The sequence below is a fragment of the Passer montanus genome, unplaced genomic scaffold, assembly GCF_014805655.1.
Source record: "Passer montanus isolate IOZ18808 unplaced genomic scaffold, ASM1480565v1 scaffold19, whole genome shotgun sequence".
Lineage (NCBI taxonomy): Eukaryota > Metazoa > Chordata > Aves > Passeriformes > Passeridae > Passer > Passer montanus.
In genome coordinates this window covers 7,594,705-7,614,297 of record NW_024366480.1, presented here as the reverse complement: position 1 = coordinate 7,614,297, position 19,593 = coordinate 7,594,705, and the positions used below count along the sequence as shown (strand labels likewise).

The window sequence follows — 19,593 nt, the reverse complement described above, 5'->3', positions numbered from 1 at the left end:
CATGAAATTGAGGCATAAGATTTACCAGAGACATGTACCTGTCTAGTGTAAGCCTTGTATGAAGTGAGTCTCTTAAAATAGCAGCTCCACAAAGTAGATATTTTGGAGGGCAGAAAGGACACTTTGATGTGGGGACTTGTGCTAATTTTAATGTGTCCCAAGAGTTTCAATATTTTGTCTTAATGAACAAAGAAAACCAACTGAAGTCAGAAATCAAACTTTGACTTTCTCCCACCCAAAAACCATCAAATGAGATTTGCAGCATAGACAGCACAATTGGGGATAATAAATGTCCTAGAAAAAAAGGGAAAGAATACATGAGATAATATGTTTTGGTGGAAAAATAAATCCTTCTGAACAGACTAGAGAGAGAAATATGTTCACCCAAAAGTCTGGAGATTGAATCCCTGCTGCAGAGCTCAGAGATTACCTGTTTTTCATTTTTCTTACTGATGTCAATGTATGTGGATTACACCCACTGTTAATAAACACAGGCTTTAGCCTTATGAGATATACATTCTAAATTTACATTTAGCTTCTTTGCTGATGGCAGCTGTCCTACATACCCACGGTGTTCACTTGGGTTTACTGAGGGATATCCCTTCAAAGAGTGTCTGTTGAGTATTGAAGGAGAAAGAATTAAAATAATGTGTTTCACATTTGAGGTATTTTTTGATGCAGTCTTTTATTCCCCACTGTGCGTTTAATATGCTCATGTAGACTTGCTGCTTCTGGCACAGTCTTAGAGATTAGATTTCTGAAATACTGACAGAAGTCCAGCTACTTTGCTGAAACCATAATCAGAAAAATCTGGCTTTCAACAGCTCTCATTAAGTGGGAAAAGAAAATCCATTCCAGTGTCTTCTTATTTAAAAATAAATTTGTAATTAATTAGCCAATGCTGTTCTGCAAAGCTTTCAAGCACACAGAGGTCACCAAGAGTGTATTTGTGTTTGATGAATTTTGTGGTAGAGAATTTTAATAGCACTTCAGCATAAAGTCACAATCTTTGAGACAGGCACTTACAAAACTGTAATAATTTAGTCCTGTTATCAGATGGTATTTACCCCTTCTATACTGCTTTTTAGCCATGTCCAGTTAGTATTTCTTTGCCTTGTAATACTAGTTTTTACTATCCTTTCATTAGCCTCTGGTGAACCACAACACAATCTGCAAACACCATAAACCAATTTTTCTGTGAAAAACATAATCCCATATTAAAATATATTTTCTTATTATTGTTTATAACAGTAGAATAATACTTTTAGGGAGAAGTAGTGTTTTTTATCTCCTATCCTAACGTTCCAGGCAGGAGACACTCTTTCCAGAGCACAAGTCAGTTTCAGATCTGAATGTAAAGGATGACACTGCTGGCAGAGAACAAAACGACTACTCTGAGTTTAATTTTGTTGTGGACACTGGGTGGAAACCTTTGGAGAAGAGGAGTCATAAATAAAGGATAGTAAAGTAATTTAGTTCCCAAGAGGTAGTGTGGCTGTGCCTATGCTAACACCAAACTAGCTCACCATCTGTTTGCCAGCTCCAGACCCAACAGGCACCACATGGTCTGTGTCTGTATCACATAAATTCCTTTACCCTCACAAAGAGGGTGGCAACACCCAAAAGTGCTTATTTGGAATATTGCAAGGCCAGGCTATCACCCTGTGAGAGTGCCACTTTGCTGGGGGCTAGATGTGCTCCAGGGACTGAGCAACAGCTTGACGTGCTGGTGGCAGCAGGACAGTGCCCAGCCTCAGCTGCTGCTTCATTCACTACAGGGAATTATCACCTGCAGAATAGTATTCCTTAGCACCAAAACATTTATTTTTAGAAGTCATAATAGAAGTAGCCTGTTGAACTTCAGCCTGACAGTCCAGAATGTCATAGCACTGGGAAAAAGAAATTCGAGTTTGTAATTTAGAAAAATGCAGTCTTATTATGTGAGCTCCATCCCTTATGTTTTCTAGTACATCAGACACAACAGTCTCTTTTCAATCTTGTCACATGCTATTTTAGTGTAACAGCAACAGCTTGTGAAGCTTCTTTGATGTGTAACTTGTTACTAGACATGATCTCTAAAAAATTAGACTAACCTGTTCTCACTGCAGTAGACATGGCCATCTGTCTCACCCACACATCCACTGTATCCTCTCACAGCCTTGTTCACTCTTCTAATTGTTCTGCATAAACAGAGTAGGATACACTATAACATTTTAAAATGTCATGTTTACATGATAGAGAGTCAATTTTTGAAGATACTTCCTCCCTTCAGAGCTGCTATTTGCTATTTCCTTCCTAAATGTGTGTCCTATATACTAAATAACTTCTTAACCCATTGTAATTTCTGCTCATTGTTCTCCTGAATTACAATAACATACGCCTGAACATAATAAAGCCTGCTTTTCAAGATACCCTTCAGATATAAATCAGTGGCATATGAGACAAATCTGTTATTCCAATTTGCTGTCTGTACTTTCCTCAGACACTGGGATGCTGCACTGTGTTTTTTGTTTTCTTTCATACAGTTACTGTCTAGAACTTGAAAGAAAAACCTGTTTGTGATCAACAGGGATTTGATCCATTGTTACAGGGCCTCTTTCTGCTGTGGAGCTGGCAGTAGATTTGCATAATTACATTCTGAAATTAATATAAGCTCAAGGTATGCCCATCACAGATAGAGCTCATCTCAAAAATTGTACTTGTTGGATGGGTGACACTTATTTTAGACATTACCTGTTTTCTGTGCTTTATTTTATCAGAGGCTATGAGTTAAGTGAAGATTTTGGGTGAAAGTCTACTACTAAAATCTTATTTTCATTATTCCATATTTGTATATATCCAAGGTATGGGATATAAATGGTTGTTAACAATAAGAAGGAACATTTCTCTCCTCTACTCAAAATAGAAATTTATCATATGAGATTGTTAATATTTTCCTGGTTCCTATTTGTAATGGTTTCTTGTATTTTGTTTTTTGTCCCCGCTTTGGCCTTGACAGATCAAGATCTTTTCTCTTCTACCTGTTTGGATCAAAAATGTGTGCAGGGCAAAAATACCTCTGATGGAACACCCTGCACTCAGGCTACAGCCCTCTCAGCACAGACGCAACTTTGTTTTCCCTTAATTTTTCCCGGCAGAAATAAAGTGCTGAGAGTGGCTCCAAATGCCAGCACAAGCCTGAAGACACCTGAGGAGTTCTGATGAAAGAGTTCTGATCCACCTGGCAGGTGTGAGAGGTGTTTGTCAGTGCTGCCCTGGTCTGTTTCTGTAGAGTCTTGGGTGCTGTATTAGATCACAGTATTGCTTTTGGAAGCAGCATCCAGTGGTAGCTGTTAGCACAGGAATTTCAGGAGGGGAGCTCAGTGAGCTGTAGTAAGATTGGAGCTCCACGTGGCTGAAGGCTGCTGAGCCTCCCTGGGCCCTGCTTTGGGCTGATGCTCTGTCAGACACCAGTGCTCTGCCCATCAGCATTTTTTCCACACCAGCAACCCAGCACCCTCAGCTGAGACCAGGATGTGCCCTCTGCAGTGCCCTGCTTAAGTCTATACATCAAACCATCGATAAAAGCACACATAATATAAACTTCCATAAAAACTCTCAAAACAAGCAGAAAAAAAATAACCTTTTCACTTGCAGTAAGAGAGAAATGCAGGAGGAATAGGGCAATTATGCATCTTTACCAAACAAATAGTTCATTTTAGTGGTAGAAAATAATACAGTTCATACAATCTACAGCTGTTAGGGAAAGCTGAAGGAGTGAAGCTTGTAGGGAGGAACTTAAGCTTGACTTGATAACATCTCTGGGACATCTACTCCAGTGTTTGACCACATTCACAGAAAAAGGCTTTTTCTTATTGTTTAAGTGAAATTTGTTGTATTTCAAACCGTGTCCATTGCCTCTTGCCCTGTCACTGAGCATCACTGAAAAGAGCCTTGGAGCTTCTCTCTATCAGGTATTTGTACATGCTGCTAAGATTCCCTGAGCCCGCTCTTCTCCAGGTTGAAAAATCCCAACTCTCAGAGCTGCTTTTCATATATCAGATGCTTCAGTTCCTTCATCCCTCTGTGGACCTGCACTGGACTCATCCCAGCATGTTCATGTCTCTCAGGCACAGTATCCCAGATGTATTTCACCAGGGCTGAGCAGAGGGGAAGGATCACCTTCCTTGGCCTGCTGACACTGTTCTGTCTCGTGTGGCTCAGGAGGTTCCTGGCTATCTTTGCTGCAGGTGGCTTCTGCTGCTTTGTGGTCACTCTGTTCACAGGATCCACAGTGCCTCATGTCCCCAGAGCTGCTCTGAGGTCAGCTCCCACCACCTACCAGTGCAGGGGGTTATCCAGCCCCATGTAGACAACTTGAGCTGGGTACAAATGAAAATATTAAGAAAACTACTCCCTGGGATTCTCCAGCAAGACCTGACTGGAAAGGAAGCCCTCTGTCTTTAGGACTCCAGAGCTGCTCTGAGGTCAGCACCACCTACCAGTGCAGGGGGTTATCCAGCCCCAAGCAGACAACTTGAGCTGGGTACAAATGAAAACATTAAGAAAACTACTACCTGGGATTCTCCAGCAAGACCTGACTGGAAAGGAAGCCCTCTGTCTTTAGGACTAATGGTAGAGCATTTACCTAAGAAATGGGAGACATGAATTGGCCTTTAGTCTAGCTCTAGGGAGTTTGGCCTCTGTATATCCTGATCCTCAGGAGACTGAGTTTTCTGTGCATTACCTTGAGGAAAATCAGCAGATGAAGTAATTCCATGAATCCTCTTGAGGCTGGATTCGAGCACAAGTGACTGACATCACCAGGAAAGCCAAGCAGGACCCATGGAGTACAGGAAGCAGCTATGCTGATTGTAGTGACCAAAGTGGCTTCTGGGCTCTGCCCCTACTCCCAAGATGTGGGGTTTTTCTCCTATTTTATTTGTTTGTTCATTTTGTTTAATGCTGTCCAACATAAAATGCATAAATAATCCTTGTAACAGGGACAAGGATTCATATGAATCCCCTCCCATTTAAGCACTATAACTACTGCTAGATTACTGGCACACTTCTTTCCCTTCAGGAAAAATAGACTGCATTTTTCAGGATCTCATTCTCCTACAGATGAAAAAGGATGTTGTTACATTGTCTGTCCATTGCCAAGGACAGCAAGACAAAAGGTTGTGTTCAAGTAGTTGTTAATACTGGCACACTTCTCTTCCTTCAGGAATATATAGACTGCATTTTTCAGGATCTCATTCTCCTACAGATGAAAAAGGATGTTGTTACATAGTCTGTCCATTGCCAAGGACAGCAAGACAAAAGGTTGTATTCAAGTAGTTGTTAAAAAATTTAAACTGCAGTATAATTATCGTGCTCAACATTTTATTAGAGTAGCAACAAAAATCCATTACAAATTAATCCCCACAGTAGCATGCATCCAAGAATTACAAAATGCTTCTTTTTAACAAAAATTGTTCTACATTTATCAGTAGTACATTTCTCTGAACAATTTCACACTATTTATAATAAACAAATAAATAAACCACATGAAGTGACAGAATGAAACCGGAATTACTCTGGGTAGGTGAAGAAAATATTCCCTCCAAACCAGTTTTCTTACATAGTTTGTTAGAATTCAAATTTCCAAGTTTCAGCTCCCAAATTAATTAATTCAGGAGTCCAAAGTGAAGTGACAAAATGAAACCTGAATTACTCTGGGTAAGTGAAGAAAAAATTCCCTCCAAACCAGTTTGTTAGAATTCAAATTTCCAAGATTCAGCTCCCAAATTAATTAATTCAGGAGTCCAAATCACTTTGACTGAGCCAATTCACTGGCATTAGCTGTATCACTGTATCCCAGTAGTAATGAAAGAATCATGAGAAAATAAACTCTTTCTGAAAATAACAAAAGAGCAAAGAAACAATTCTGTCTGAAGAAGATATAAAAAGATAATTTTTAAATTTCACTGCTGTTTGTAGCAAAATAAACAACTTTTGCAACAAAAGAAACACAAATAGTGGAGAAATGAATTCCCTGTTGAAATATCTGCTCACATTCTTGAAATGATGTTTGTTTTTTTTTCCATGGTGACAGTGCTCAGAACTGGGGGTGTGTCTGTGTGATTAATTAATTTATAGAATAACTTTTTTAAAAACAAACAAAATTGTCAACTTCCAAACCTTCACTGTGTAGCTGGGGATCTACTGCAGCAGCTCCTGAAGTAGAATCAGTCCTTCAGTCCACTTTTCCAGGTAACTTTTCTGAAGTGATGCAAGTAAGATCTTCATCATTTGAGTTGTGCCATCTGTTTCCACAGAAGCATCATAAACCCTTTTACAGCACATTGGAGCTTCTTTGATATATCCTTTACTCTGAACTCAGGGAGGTCAGGCGATAATTTGTACTAAAGCGTGTTACAAATACACCTGACCTTTCTCAGCTGCAGAATTTACTTTCACTGAAGGTTCTGAAATCTCAGCATTTCAGAAAGGAAGCAGCATAGCTCCCCTAGCCAGATGGGAAAACAGCACCTCTTCTGCTACATTCTGAATAAACTTCTCAATGAAAGTCCAATAAAAATGCAACCCCTTACACGAAAGATGTTAAATAAGGACATAGGCATAGATTTCAATATTGCTACCAATCAGACAATTCTTTCTGACTAAATGTTGCAAAGGACTTTGCTATCCACAAAATAAATATACAAAGATAGTTATATTACTGAAGTCAGTAGTTGACAACCAGCCACTTTCACTTCTAGCAAAAAAATTATATAATTATAAATAAATTTAAAACCACATAATTAAAAAAATACATTCTCACACATATAATTTACAACAAGAAAAAAGGTTGATTGCTGTTCTAAAGAGAAGGACAAAAACACAGAAACAGTCACATCAGGATGATATCTGACAAAGTTTTGTAGTGTTAGCTGTATATCAGTATAAAATTAGAATGGATTTCACAACTAACATTTATAAAGATACAGTCACATCACATTATCAGTTAAAATCACACCTTAGCTTAAATATGCAATTATAAATACAGTGGTTTTGCACACAATTTTGCAATCATAATAATTACTGTTAGCACAAATAAATATCAGAAAGAAATAATTTCATTTTTGTTATTCCCAGTGATGATGGATACAACATCACCTACATTGATTTTAGCCCTTCATGAAGCATCACAAACAATATGGGCTTAAATACCTCACTTGAGCATCTGGTGGAGCAGAGGCTGAGAAAGCAGACAGTTACTGTTTGAGCAAAAAGGCAAACAAAGGAGAGAATTCACTGCTGGTTCTGTTGGTCTATAAAAGCTGTCATTCAGTCTGTGCTCTGAAAGCACTGAGATAAAAGCATAAATTTTACTGTTATTACACAAATACTGAGCTCAGTTTTTACCCAGCCAGGTGTGCTCCTCACCAGACAGCCAGGTTTCCATGGAGTGCCCTCTTTGCCTGCTGCTAGTCCTGCACATCTTCCTTTTTAAGTAAGAACAGCAATTAGTTCTAGTGCCCCTTGAGAAATTCTGGAGAGTAGGGCCTCCTCTGAAAGCACTGAATGGATGCCTGGCTGAAAACAGCATGTGAACGGCAAAAGGATTTCCAGGCACCAGCTCCACCAGTGGCTGCCTCCAGTTCAGACTGGGAATCAGCTCCCAGCAGCTGTGAGCAGTCCTGGCTTCATCACAAGAGTTTGCAAAGTCAGACACAGGAGCTTGCCTTCACTTTGAATGTCTCCTGGCTAAGCAACCATAAATTACTGTGTAAGGCTCACAGATAATCTAATTTCTCTGTGACAGGTTCTTTAGAGGAAATGTTAAACAGGTTGTGGTGTCTCTCCTTGGCTTTCCCTTATGGCAACCTGTAGCTTTAAGCAAGTCTATGCAGTAAAATGCTATAGAACTCTGTATTTTCACATCAGGCTCTACAAAGGAAAGGTTTGCCCAAAGTGTGTGTCAAAGCTTCAGAATTGTATTTAGGAGATTAATTGCTAGGTAGTGATTTGAGAATACATTGGTATCCTTCTCTCTGACTCTTGAGCCCTAGCCAGCTTTGCTTACTTGGCTGACACGTGACTTACTCTGTCATGCTAGTTCTTCCTTATTATTTCAAAAGCAGTCTGGGCAATGCCCTTCCAGTCCTGTGGGGGTTCAGACATCTGCACAGAAATAGACCCCACTGCATGTGCCTGCCTGGTGGCCTGTGCTGCTCAGATAGACAACCTGGAGAGCTGGTAAATGCAGAGGATCTGGGAAAGACTGCAACATGGCCTGCATGTCCTGCTTCTGGCTCTGCTCCAGACAAAACTCTGACAGCTTCTGGAATTTTGTCACACCTACTCTGCTCCTTGCTGTTGGTCCCTTCCATGCCCTGCCATCACTCTGTCAAGCTGGAAAGTGCCTGTGGAGCTCTGCAAAGGTGAAACAGGAGTTAAAGCAAGGATGCAGACAGAGCAGGATACAGGCTGTTTGCAAAATCACAGAATCACAGAGTGAGTAAGGTTGGAAGGGACCACAGTTGGTCATCTGGTCCAACCTCCCTGCTCAAGCAGGGTCATCCCAGGGCACATGGCACAGGACTGAGTCCAGATGGTTCTTGAATATGTCCAGTGAGGGAGACTCCACAACCTCCCTGGGAAATCTGTTTGCTTCCTCCTTGCCATTTACAGAATGCCCAATAGAGTCCTTTGGATGCAGCTGACATAGGTTCACAGTTTTAACACTTTAATCTGAGCCTATCAGGGTTTTTTTAGTTCTCTTTAAGTTAGCAAATATAGTTGAATATTAGTGAAAGTGGCTTGAATTAGGGACGTGGCTATGTAGGCAAAAGAATACTGGATAGGAAAGCCTTACAATGCTGTAGAGCCTGCCTCTTTTACCCACTCTGGGCAGGTTTGTGACTCTTGGGGATGGGGTTATGCAGGGCTGGGAGCTGGACTCAATGAATCTTCTGGGTCCCTTCCAAATCAGCCTATTCTGTGATTCCGTGAATCAGGTTTTTTACAGGTTTTTGTCATGTACAAAAGCTGTGCAAAATGTTTGTGATACTCAGGAATACACAGGCACTTTCCTGGGCTTCTGCAGCTCAGAAGTGAGAAAATGAACTTCTAGCAAGAACAAGAGCTGGTCTAGAGCAACATCAAAGCAATACATGATATTTTGTCTGCAGCTACATTAGGGAGACTGTGGCCCCAGCCTGCTTATCATGGGCCTGTGTGGGAGGAGCAGGAAAGGGGCTATGCTGGCAAGTAAAAAGCCATGATGACTTTTCCTCTAACAACACTGTATGTGCTAAAGTATCCTAACAGATAAACTTTAAAAACATTAAGCATTTAAACATTTTAAAAGTGTAATTTTATTCTGAATTTTCATCTTTTCCCTAGATATTATCAATATTAAAGCTCTAAAACCCTTCTAGCACTCTTAGATACAATTGGTATTGAACCAAGATAAAAGGAGCTGTTGAAAGTCTGCTACATACTCTTCAATATCTGTTAATTTCCAACAGGATTCAGTAACAGGTGAGACTTACATTTAAAGTGGTACATGTATAAACCTGACTGCTGGAAAAAATAAGATATTTTAAATGCTTCTTACTGACTTCTTAATTTGTTTGTTTCCTGCTGCAAAATCATTGAATAGTCTTCCTATTTCATGCTGCTCAAGGTAAAAATAAACCAAAGAAAAGAAAGATTTTGTGCTTTTTGCCATCAGATACCTGTTTACTGAAGTGTGCTGTGATGGCTGCAATGAGATTTGCACTGATGTGGGATGAGGGAGTCACTGGCAGGTAATTACTGCTATTAGCAGCAATTTTGGCTGCTGTTGGAAGGTCCCCCAGGTACTGCCCAGTGCAGGTACACATTAGAGCAGATCCTCTCCTCACCTCTCATCTTCACAGAGAGTATCATCCCCTGCCCCCCTCTGTGTCCATGGACGTGTCCTGGCAAGCCTTGCTCATTCTGAGATCACAGATCACTCTTCAGCCAGGTAATGAGAATAATTATTTTGGTATTCTACTGAAGCCAACTCTCCTGCCTAAAGTTAGGTTGTATTAAGTACTTCATTCTGTTAGCCTCAATAATACACTCTTTTCACTCCCCAAGACACTGCATTTGCCTGTAGGGCACAGGCAGGTATGAAAAGATTTATGGTAGCTTCTGCAATTCTGTGAGCAGAAATGTCCTTACAGTTCATACAGTGGGTGGGAACAGAGCATCCAAACGTCTTACATGGCTGCACTCAGAACAAGGTGGGCCTCAGGCCTGAAAATGAGGAGAGAAGAAGCAAACTGAGAAAAAAATATTTTACACTCATATAATCTGCAAAAACAAATGAAAGCTAATTCTCTTTTTAGATAATTTATATTTTTAAGATCTAAATATATGGGTTCAGGAACAGCATTTAGGTAGTATTGTGTAAAAAAAATCATGAAAACAATAATGTATATCATTAACAGAAGTGAGTTAAAGAAATGTGCTACACACTCCAGAATGAAAGTGTGTGGGAGAGCCTCTCCTTAGCACCAGCTGTGTGGTTAAGGGGCAATGCACAAGAAAATGCCCCATTGCCCTCCCTGCAGCCAACCAGAGCATGCCCAGAGGAATCACTGAGCTCAGACACCATCACCCTCCTGCCAGATGTGTACCTGAGGCACCACACCTGAGAACCACTTTCTGATGCTCCACTAGAGCCCACTGCTCCTCAGAAAAGAAGCCTTAACCTGATTGTTTCTCCCCATCCTTCCGCCTGCTTCAGATCCTCCAAGTCCCTCCAAGTCCCTCCAAGTCCCTCCACACTTGGCACCAGGCACTTTGAAAACACAGCTTCCCAGAGCTGGGCAGCTGTCCATCCCTGCCATGCCCTGTTTGGAGCATGGCCTGTCCCTGCCAGCCTCTCCCAGCCCTCTGCAGTGCTGCCCTGGCTGAAAGCTACCCCAGCACAGCCCCACACCTGCAAGGTGCTCTGGTTCTGGAGGACCCACAGCAGACACTGAAATGTATTAGCTATTACCTTGGATGACAAACACGTATCACCAATGGACAGTTTTGCAGAGGACAGGTAGGTATTGGTAATATCTTCTAGCTCAGTGCTGAAATGATCAGAATCCTTGATGACATTATAATTTAGGGCCATGCTGTAATTGGCAGGTTTCTTCTCCTGTTTCTGCTGGTAGTTGCACAGTTTCCTGAAGGCTGCTCTGAATTTCTGGGACATGAGATTGTAAATTACAGGATTGATGGCACTATTTAAATAAATACAGATTCTGCAAAATAGCAGGAACCAGTTTTCTTGGAAGGGTCTGGAAAGAAAGGAATTGACAACAACCAGAGTGCGGTAGGGCATCCATAGGAATGCAAATAGGATCACAACCACGGCCAGCATCTTGGTAACCTGAGGGAACACAGAGAGAGAGAGACGAGGGACAGAAGGTCAGTACTCCCTTGGAATGAACATATGCATTCTTACACCTCTAGGGCCAAACCAAACAGATCCTTCAGTAGGAATTTCTGATGAACAGTTGATTCAGAAAGGTTTTCTACAGTAGGAAGTATAAAAACCTTGGCTTCAATATTTTCCTAGTTTTTGTTAAATTACTCTTTCCAGATGATATCCCAATAAGCTAACTGTTGTAGACCTTAGACATTTCCACTTCTTATACTGGAAGGGGGTGTTGATTGAAATGGGAAAAAAAGGACAAAGAGTATTTTTTTCCAAACACATTAGATTTCTACCTTTAGACTAGTATAACCTGTAGAGCAATTGAACATGAAGCCTTTTAAGGTTATCTGGTTTAACAGTCAGCCTAAAAAAATTTCCCAAAGCCAAAAATAAGGAAAAAAGAGAACAATTCAATTAATTTATTTTCCTCAAATCATCAATATTTAATTAGATCTTAATTATTTGATGTTTGTTCTGAAAAGTCAAAGTTTACAGAGCCTGGGAAAAAAGGATTATCAATCAAACTTGATTGTTATTAAGAACTTTATTCTATTATGTAGTTTTCTTTAGAAAAAATAAAAGAACAACTTTTGGGAATACCCAGGATAGCTGAAATGAAGTGAACGAGTATAAAAAAAACCCCAACATTAAACCCACTTTAAAATGAGTCTTTCTTTTGCAAATAATTTATTTCTGGTATAGACAGTATTCAACAGTCTCTATGTTAAAGAAAGTTTGAAAGATATTAATAAAGAAAGTAGAAAACACACAGAAATGTGACATGGGACGATATGTTGGCACACCCTCATGGAAGTCAGGAGCTGACTTGGTTAACTGTGTGAAATAGAAAATGTTGTCCCACATTTTGATGAGCTACAACTATTTCTTCTAATTGTAGATTTATAAGAGTTTCAGTAGGAGATAACTCCACTAAGATCACTCACACATGCTGGTTTTAGAAGTGGGCTTTAGTTTGAAGGTGTGAATATATAATTCTATTGTCTTCTGACCAGATAAGCTCATTTTATAGAAACCTGCCGTCACAATCCCATTGCCTTTCTCCTATCTTTCTAGAAAGACACACTTTTCAGCCAGTTTGTTTAGTTTGTTATAGGTATAGGTATAGGTTATAGTTTGTTATAGGTATAATAAAGAATATGATGAAAATCAAAGTTACTCTACAAATTGATGTATCTTTATCTATTTATTGGTCTTTGCATGTGCATATTCAAAGGCTGCAAATTTATCTTATAGTTCTTCCTTCACCCTTATTTTTGTTTTCTCTAAAGCTGTGTTCAGTGGAAGTAAAAAATAAGACTGAGAAATGCTATCTCCTTTTTTGTCACTTGACTGATACATTTCATTGACTTCTACATAATTTCTTTTCTAATTTTCTATGCACAGTCATTGTATTTGAGCAAAACAGTAACGTGAATGTTCCAGGTAACTCAAAGGATGATCTCTCCTTATCTCCACTTCTGAAAGGGCCATTCCTGTGAACATGGTGGCAAGGAGAGAGTTGACCCAGTACTGACCCACTCTGGCTCTCATCCCTCCAGTTCAGCTCCAGCCTGTGCCTCCAAACTGAGCAAATCCATTCAGTGGAGAACAATCATTTCACTGTAGAAAACCATCCACATTTAAAGGAAGAAAGCCACCATTTGTGGAGTCTGTGAACAACGGGACAGAGCCAAACCAACAGATGTATTCCATCAGCTCAGGCATTCAGGGCATAACAGCCTACACAGGCATCAGAGTATTTACCACCAGAAGCTCAGCAGGGCACTCCATTGTGGTACCTACCAGTCATTGGCAATTTACATTTCTTTCAGGAAAAATTGCTCAGAGGATCATTTGCAGTGTTGCAGCTATCAGCTTGAATCTGGACTAGGAGTAAATTATTCTTACAGTCAAGGAGGGGGTAATTTAGAGTCATTGTACAGCAGTACAGCAGTGAAAAAAGACTGTTACTGCTCAAGTGCCTGTATCCCACACACCACAAATACATATGTATGTGTATTATATATGCATGTTTGTATGTATGTATGTAGTGTGCAAATGATTAGCTGAATTTGTGTATATTGGCATTTGGATAAACATTTTCTTTCTAACACCAAAAGCTTCTGCTGCTAGAAACGAAGCACTCCGTAGAGCTGGTTTTCATTTTGCTCAGGTCAACAAGCCATCTCATGTACTCATATGCCTTCACAGAGGCTACATGCAGTGCAAGAGGCAGAACCCATGGGTGGCATCTCTTTGGTGGCATCTCTTGGTGGTTCAGGACAATGAGGAGAATTCACTATAATTTAAATTGTGTACATATCCTCCAAAAGCTGCCAAAAATTACAAACTTCTCATAAGATCTCTATTGCCTGCCAGAAATTCAGTTTCCCAATCCATCTGACCAGCTGTGGTTGTCTCTGAGACACACGATGAGGCCCTGAGTTCAGGTAATTTGCTCTTTGGGAAATCCTCCTTAGGCTGGCTCTGGAGTGGTTCTTCATGCTCAGCTACCTCAGACAATGACCTGTGTGCAGAAGGAAGCACTTCTGAGGAGGTGCTCTGGCAAGGCTTACTTAGTCCTGCATGGGGGTTGTCACCCCACTGCAGGGTGAGGCCCCACTCAGGACTTCTGACACAAATTCACCTCAATTTGCTTTATAGGTGAACCCATTATCTATGTACATGACTGAGGCCAAAGCTTCATTCTTATCCACAATAAACATCTTTATTGCCGAACATAAATTGTTTAGAGGAAAGTTTGGTCCTCTTTGTTTAAGCAAAATGCCATATCCTTTTTCAAATCACTTCATATGAAACAGAACTAACCATATATTGAACAGAAGCTAATTATTTGACATCAGTGGAGTGCTAAGAGGACAAATTTTAAAATAACATGTTTTTATTACCAAATAAAAGCACACACCAAAGCTTCCTGAAAGCAGCAACACTACACCCTCAATTCACTGCTTGGATGAAGGTGAGCATACACTGATTGCTCTTTTCTTGTGGATGTGCACTGTATGTCCTATGCTCAGGGTACAAATTATTCTTAGTTAGGGAGATTGAAAACATTGTAAAAAGACTGAGCAATTTCAGCTTAGTCCAAATTTCAAGCGTAGTTTGAATGATAACAAAGAGCTTGAAATTGAATATGGTCTTGCTTGCATATAAACATTTCTTCAAGCCCTATCTTTTTATTTCTGAGCATGTTCTAAAGAATATTTAAAATATATTTTACTAAACAGAGTCCCAATATTTTAATTCTGAACTAGTATCCTCTTTTTCTTTCCTGCTCCAAAAGCTTCTTATTCTAAGGAAGGGTTTTTATTAAACATTTTCACTATCTTGGTACAGCATTGCTTCCTTCTCCTTTGAGTGCTAATCTTTCTTACACTGATAGGTAAAAGCAACAGTCACTCTGGTGTTTTAAAGCCATGTAATAACATCTTCCTTCTTGTGCCTGGTTGTGTTCATTGCAACACACAGAGATTGTATATCCCAGTCCATTATTTCCTAATCAAAAAGAAGTTGTGCAGTGAGGAGGAGAATTAAATAAATAAAAGGATTAAGGTCTTGATATACTAACACCACAAGTGAAACTCAGTGATAAGATTGAGGATTTCACGTAAACCATGCAAAACTTATCTTGCACTGCAAGCTGGAATCTGTGCTTGCTGTGCTGTGAGAGAACAGAGGGATTTCTCTGCTGAACAGGTCATGACTGCACACTGTACAAGAGAGGACTTTCTCTAGAGGGCAATCTGTTATTCCTGACCATGCTAGCCATGATGACCTTAGATGATTTGACTGGACTAATCAACTAACTTTGTGAGATACACATACTGCCAAGTGAGTTGGATTCCATCTCAAGTATAAACCAACTTGTTTGCCATGTAAGGCTGCATTTATTTTTCTCAGTCACCTTGATATCTGAGGAAAGTATGAAACCTACATGCAAACATTCAGTTCAGTACTATGAATGGAAAAGAAAAAATATCTGTGATCTGTGGGCTGCTGGACCCACACTGAAAGAGAGGAAAAGGGTGAGAAGGAAGCAGTGACAAGTGACCAACCTCTGCACCCGACTGCAGCACTCTCTGGCCCCACACTGCTGGTTGCTGCAGGGAAGGGACTGAGTGTAACTTGTGGCTACAACAACGGGCAATGAATTGGTGGTTTTAATTTTCCCCAGCCTGAGTCTGCACTGCCCATGACAATAACTGATAGATTGCCTGCCTGTGCTTGTCTTGGATCATGACGAATACGAGCACTTCCCATTTTCTCTCCCATTCTCATCTGGAGCCAACCCCCCTACAGAAACATGTATACATTTAATTTCATAGAAATGTTCTTGGATAAATATGAGAACTGCTACAGAAATAGGAAGTTCACACCACATTTTCAGACACCTTTTCTACAGATCACATGCATGATATTGTACACTTCTCAATATCTGTGCAAACTCAGGTCCAGGAAGATCCAGAGTTTCACATTTCAGCAGGACTCACTGTCAGGTCAGACTGTATTGTCAGATATAGGTGTCCGTGTCAGCATGGCAGGAAATTTTCCCTTTTGTGTCTTACTCACTGTTGAGATTCTAGACTTTTTTTTTATTATGTACTTGTTTTTTCGTTTTTTCTCTTGCTTTTCTTGTTTTTTAAACCACTGCCTATCTTTTGCAGGTTGCTATTATGCAAAAAATATTACTAATTATGCCACACTATCCTTACTTTTCTTCCTGTGTTATACTATATGCAAATTCTAGCTTCACTTACAATGAAGCTGCTTTAAGCAATTAGGTTGCTTAGGCTTTTAGAGAAAGTCTTGCTGTCTTTACAAGACATAAAAGAAATCACATTATAATCTTCACTTTTTGGTGATTTTTTCAGTGTTCAATGTAAAAGATTTGTCTGTTTTTCAAGTGATACTAAGCACAAGTAATCAAGTATAAAGTGATATTAACTTGAAGAGCAGGTTATCTTCTTCTACTAATTAATGGACAAAGAAAAACAACATTAAACACTTCCTGACTATTAACAATTGGCAACAAAATTAAATTTAACCTAGCCCACGTGTTTCTGTTGTGCATTTCCAAGCACAGCTCTAGTGCTCTCTGAGGGCTCAGTGCCCTAGAAGGCACCTCAGTTAACTTTTGAGGTTTTTGCCATCTCTGTGATGAGAGAACATGGTCCCTCTCATAAACCTTAGCAACTGAAGCAAAATAAGAAAAATATAAAGAATAAGAAGAATATCCCCAGAGCCATCTGTAAAAGATACATCCTGTGTTTTCCATCACTGCACCTGCTGTGCTACCTGCTGCACACCATGTGGTTTACTGCAAACAGCCAGCAATTAACCTGCTAACTATATTCTACTGGTATTATTACACACATCAGCATACATCTTCAATAATATAAAAGAAGCTAGTCAAACCCATGCCTCAGTTTTGAGCCATCAGTACAAAAAAATATTTTCTGAGAGACAGAGAAACAAAGATATTTAGCATTTACAAAGCAATTTATATACAGACTTCCTTAAACAGAGTTTTCACAGGAGAGTTAGAGACAGGAAAATTTACATGTTGACTGCATTTGCTGAGTGACATAGTGCCTTAGCTGGAACTCAGCCTCAAGTGTCCCAAACTTCCAGGATAGTTCCTTCCCTTCAAATCTCAAAAATAAGTTGAGTCACTTTTTATATTTGGCAAGATTACTAACAAGCTGTAATGGTGCATTTGCTGAGTGACATAGTTCCTTTAGCTGGAACTCAGCCTCGAGTGTCCCAAACTCCCAGGATACTTCCTTCCCTTCAAATCTCAAAAATTAGTTGAGTCACCTTTTATATTTGGCAAGATTACTAACAAGCTGTAATGTAAAGAAATTATAGTTAAAAATATTTCCATCATATCTAACACTTCCTAATTGCTTTCTGATATAGGAAATAAAATACTGTTTCTTTCTCTTTGGTCCTTGCAGTAGGTAATAATGTACAGGCAAGAAAATATGCATTTTTAGGTATATGTGTATCACTGATTTTAAACTTGACTACTTAGAAAAAAGCAAGAATACATTTTACCTCTTTCCACAGCTTCCCACAAGTGAGCTTTAAAACAAGATTTTTAGGTTTCAGAAAGGCATTTCAAACAGTTGTTCCTACCTGCCTTCGAGAAGCAATAGTGCTATTGAAACTCCTGTTAGACATCTTGGAATTCACAGGCTTGTTTTGGTGAGCCACATCATTCCTCCAGGTCTTAGAGTTTTCCTTTGGGTCTGAAGGGATGGGGTTCAGGAACAGTATTCTAGCAATCAGGCCATAGAGGACAGTCGCCAACACCATTGGCACGACATAAAATATACCAAAGTCCATCATGTAGATAGGAGAGTAATAGCTCCTGGACACCTTGTAGCCACAGGACACAACAGTAGTCTCTTTGTAGGCTACTGTATTCAGGTCTAGCAAGAAAAACCAGAGCATACAGTATACGGAGGTGAAAGCCCAAACAAAAATAATGATCTTTTTGGCTCTTGAAAAAGTGCATAGGAATTGAGCTTTGATTGGGTGGCAGATGGCTATGTACCTCTCAATGGTGAAGGCAGCGATGGAAAAAGAAGAAGCGTTGATTCCCAGGTACTGGAGATAAGTGATGCAGAGACACCCGACGTAGCCATAGACCCAGGATCTGTACAGGCTCTCTGTGATATTGGGTAGTCCTGCAGCCACAAGCACCATGAGATCTGCCACGGCCAGACTCACCAGATAGCAGTTAGTGGGAGTTCTCATGTGCTTGGTTCTGAGGACCACCAAAACCACCATGACGTTGCCCACGATGCCCAGCCCGCAGATGAGGAGGACCAAGAGGATGGTAACCACTTGGTATTCAGCTGTAATGATCTCCTCACTTGATAGTGGCAGCCCCGTCTGGTTCTGCTCATCTCCCGTGCCATTCTCCATCTTCACCAGCCCACTGCTGCTCCTGCCAAGCCCTCGGTCTCAGCACCTGCCCTCCATGGTCCCCTGCAAAAGGGTGGCTGGAGCAGAGCGTGGGTGAGCTGCAGCCCCAGAACACGTTCTCCATGCAGTCACAGTCCCATTCCTGTACCGTCCTTCACTCCCCCTAAAGCACCTGGACTTTCAGTCTTTGTAAAGTCAGCTATGAGATGGGTTAATCCCTCTACGGCCCCAGCTCACTTGCACGGGCTAAAAGGCTGCTTTCTCACAGCTGGTTTGAGGCATTCATGAAAACCCAGGCCGTGGAGGTGGGAGATCCCTGCCTGCAGCGCAGGGGGAGCGCAGCCCCGGCTCTGCCAGCTGCTGCTCACCGCCGGGCTGAGCCGATCCAGCTCCCAGCGCCGCTGGCCAGGAGGAGCCACCGCGCCCCGAGGGTGGAGACAGCGGCAGGAGGCGAAACGAGAGGGATGCGCGAAGCCGAAGTTCTTCACTCCTCTCTCCCTCTCTGCTCTCAGACAGCTATCATGACAGCATCGATCATATTTATCCACACTGGCAAACAAAGGGGAGCTGACTGGCAAAAAAATTGCGCTGATTTTTAAAATTCTGACTGCCACCATGCCATTGTGAAAGTAACGGCGATTTACATTTGCCTCCTGCTTTGCAAGGTGCTGTAATAGCCCCTTCAGGGCTTTACAGAAACAAATGCATCCCAGCTTTTGAAAATAGCAGGAAAAAAACGTAGGAGTCCTTTTTACTTAATAGAAAATGCCATTCAAAACCTCTGTCACTACAGCTGTCATCACTCCTGAGTCCTTTCAACTCTTTTGAATTTTGCAGCAGAGCAACATTGAAATGATCACAACACAAATTACTTCTTAACGAGATCAGTCACACATGCACACATGTGCATGCACACAACACACACAGTGTCACTAATCTACCACTCTTTCCTCAACGTAGATTCTCCTCTGGTTAAATAAACTCTTCCACAGTCAGTCAGGTTGTGTCAAACCACAGACAAATCAAACACTGGTGGAAATAACTGTTTCAAGCAGTGCAGATGAAGCCCTACCAGTTCAGTAGCCCAGCTGCACCTGGAGACTGCACTTCCCTGTCTCACTTATCTAAATGCCTTAGTGAGAGAAACAATAGCAAACCCTGCTGTAAGGCTCTGTGAAAGTGCCCTTGTCAACTCCCAATCACAGTCC

The 19,593-nt window shown here is 40.7% G+C and overlaps 1 protein-coding gene across 1 annotated transcript; it reads right to left on the bottom strand.

The window, feature by feature from the left end:
- Window positions 1–9,957: 9,957 nt before the first annotated feature.
- On the bottom strand, window positions 9,958–18,385 carry TRHR (thyrotropin releasing hormone receptor). Its single transcript, XM_039706275.1, has 3 exons — window positions 17,591–18,385; window positions 11,003–11,383; window positions 9,958–10,254 (listed from the first exon to the last, which is right to left on the bottom strand). Exons 1-3 carry the CDS (start codon window positions 18,383–18,385, stop codon window positions 10,249–10,251), a joined length of 1,182 nt encoding a protein of 393 aa, XP_039562209.1. The 3' UTR covers window positions 9,958–10,248.
- Between the last annotated feature and the right edge of the window lie 1,208 nt (window positions 18,386–19,593).

Excerpts from the sequence above, each read along its gene's own strand:
- TRHR (XM_039706275.1), bottom strand. The coding sequence starts at position 18,385 with ATGGAGAATGGCACGGGAGATGAGCAGAACCAGACGGGGCTGCCACTA. Across the intron at positions 11,384-17,590 it reads CTATTGCTTCTCGAAGGCAG|GTTACCAAGATGCTGGCCGT; the intron begins GTAGGAACAACT and ends GTGTTCCCTCAG.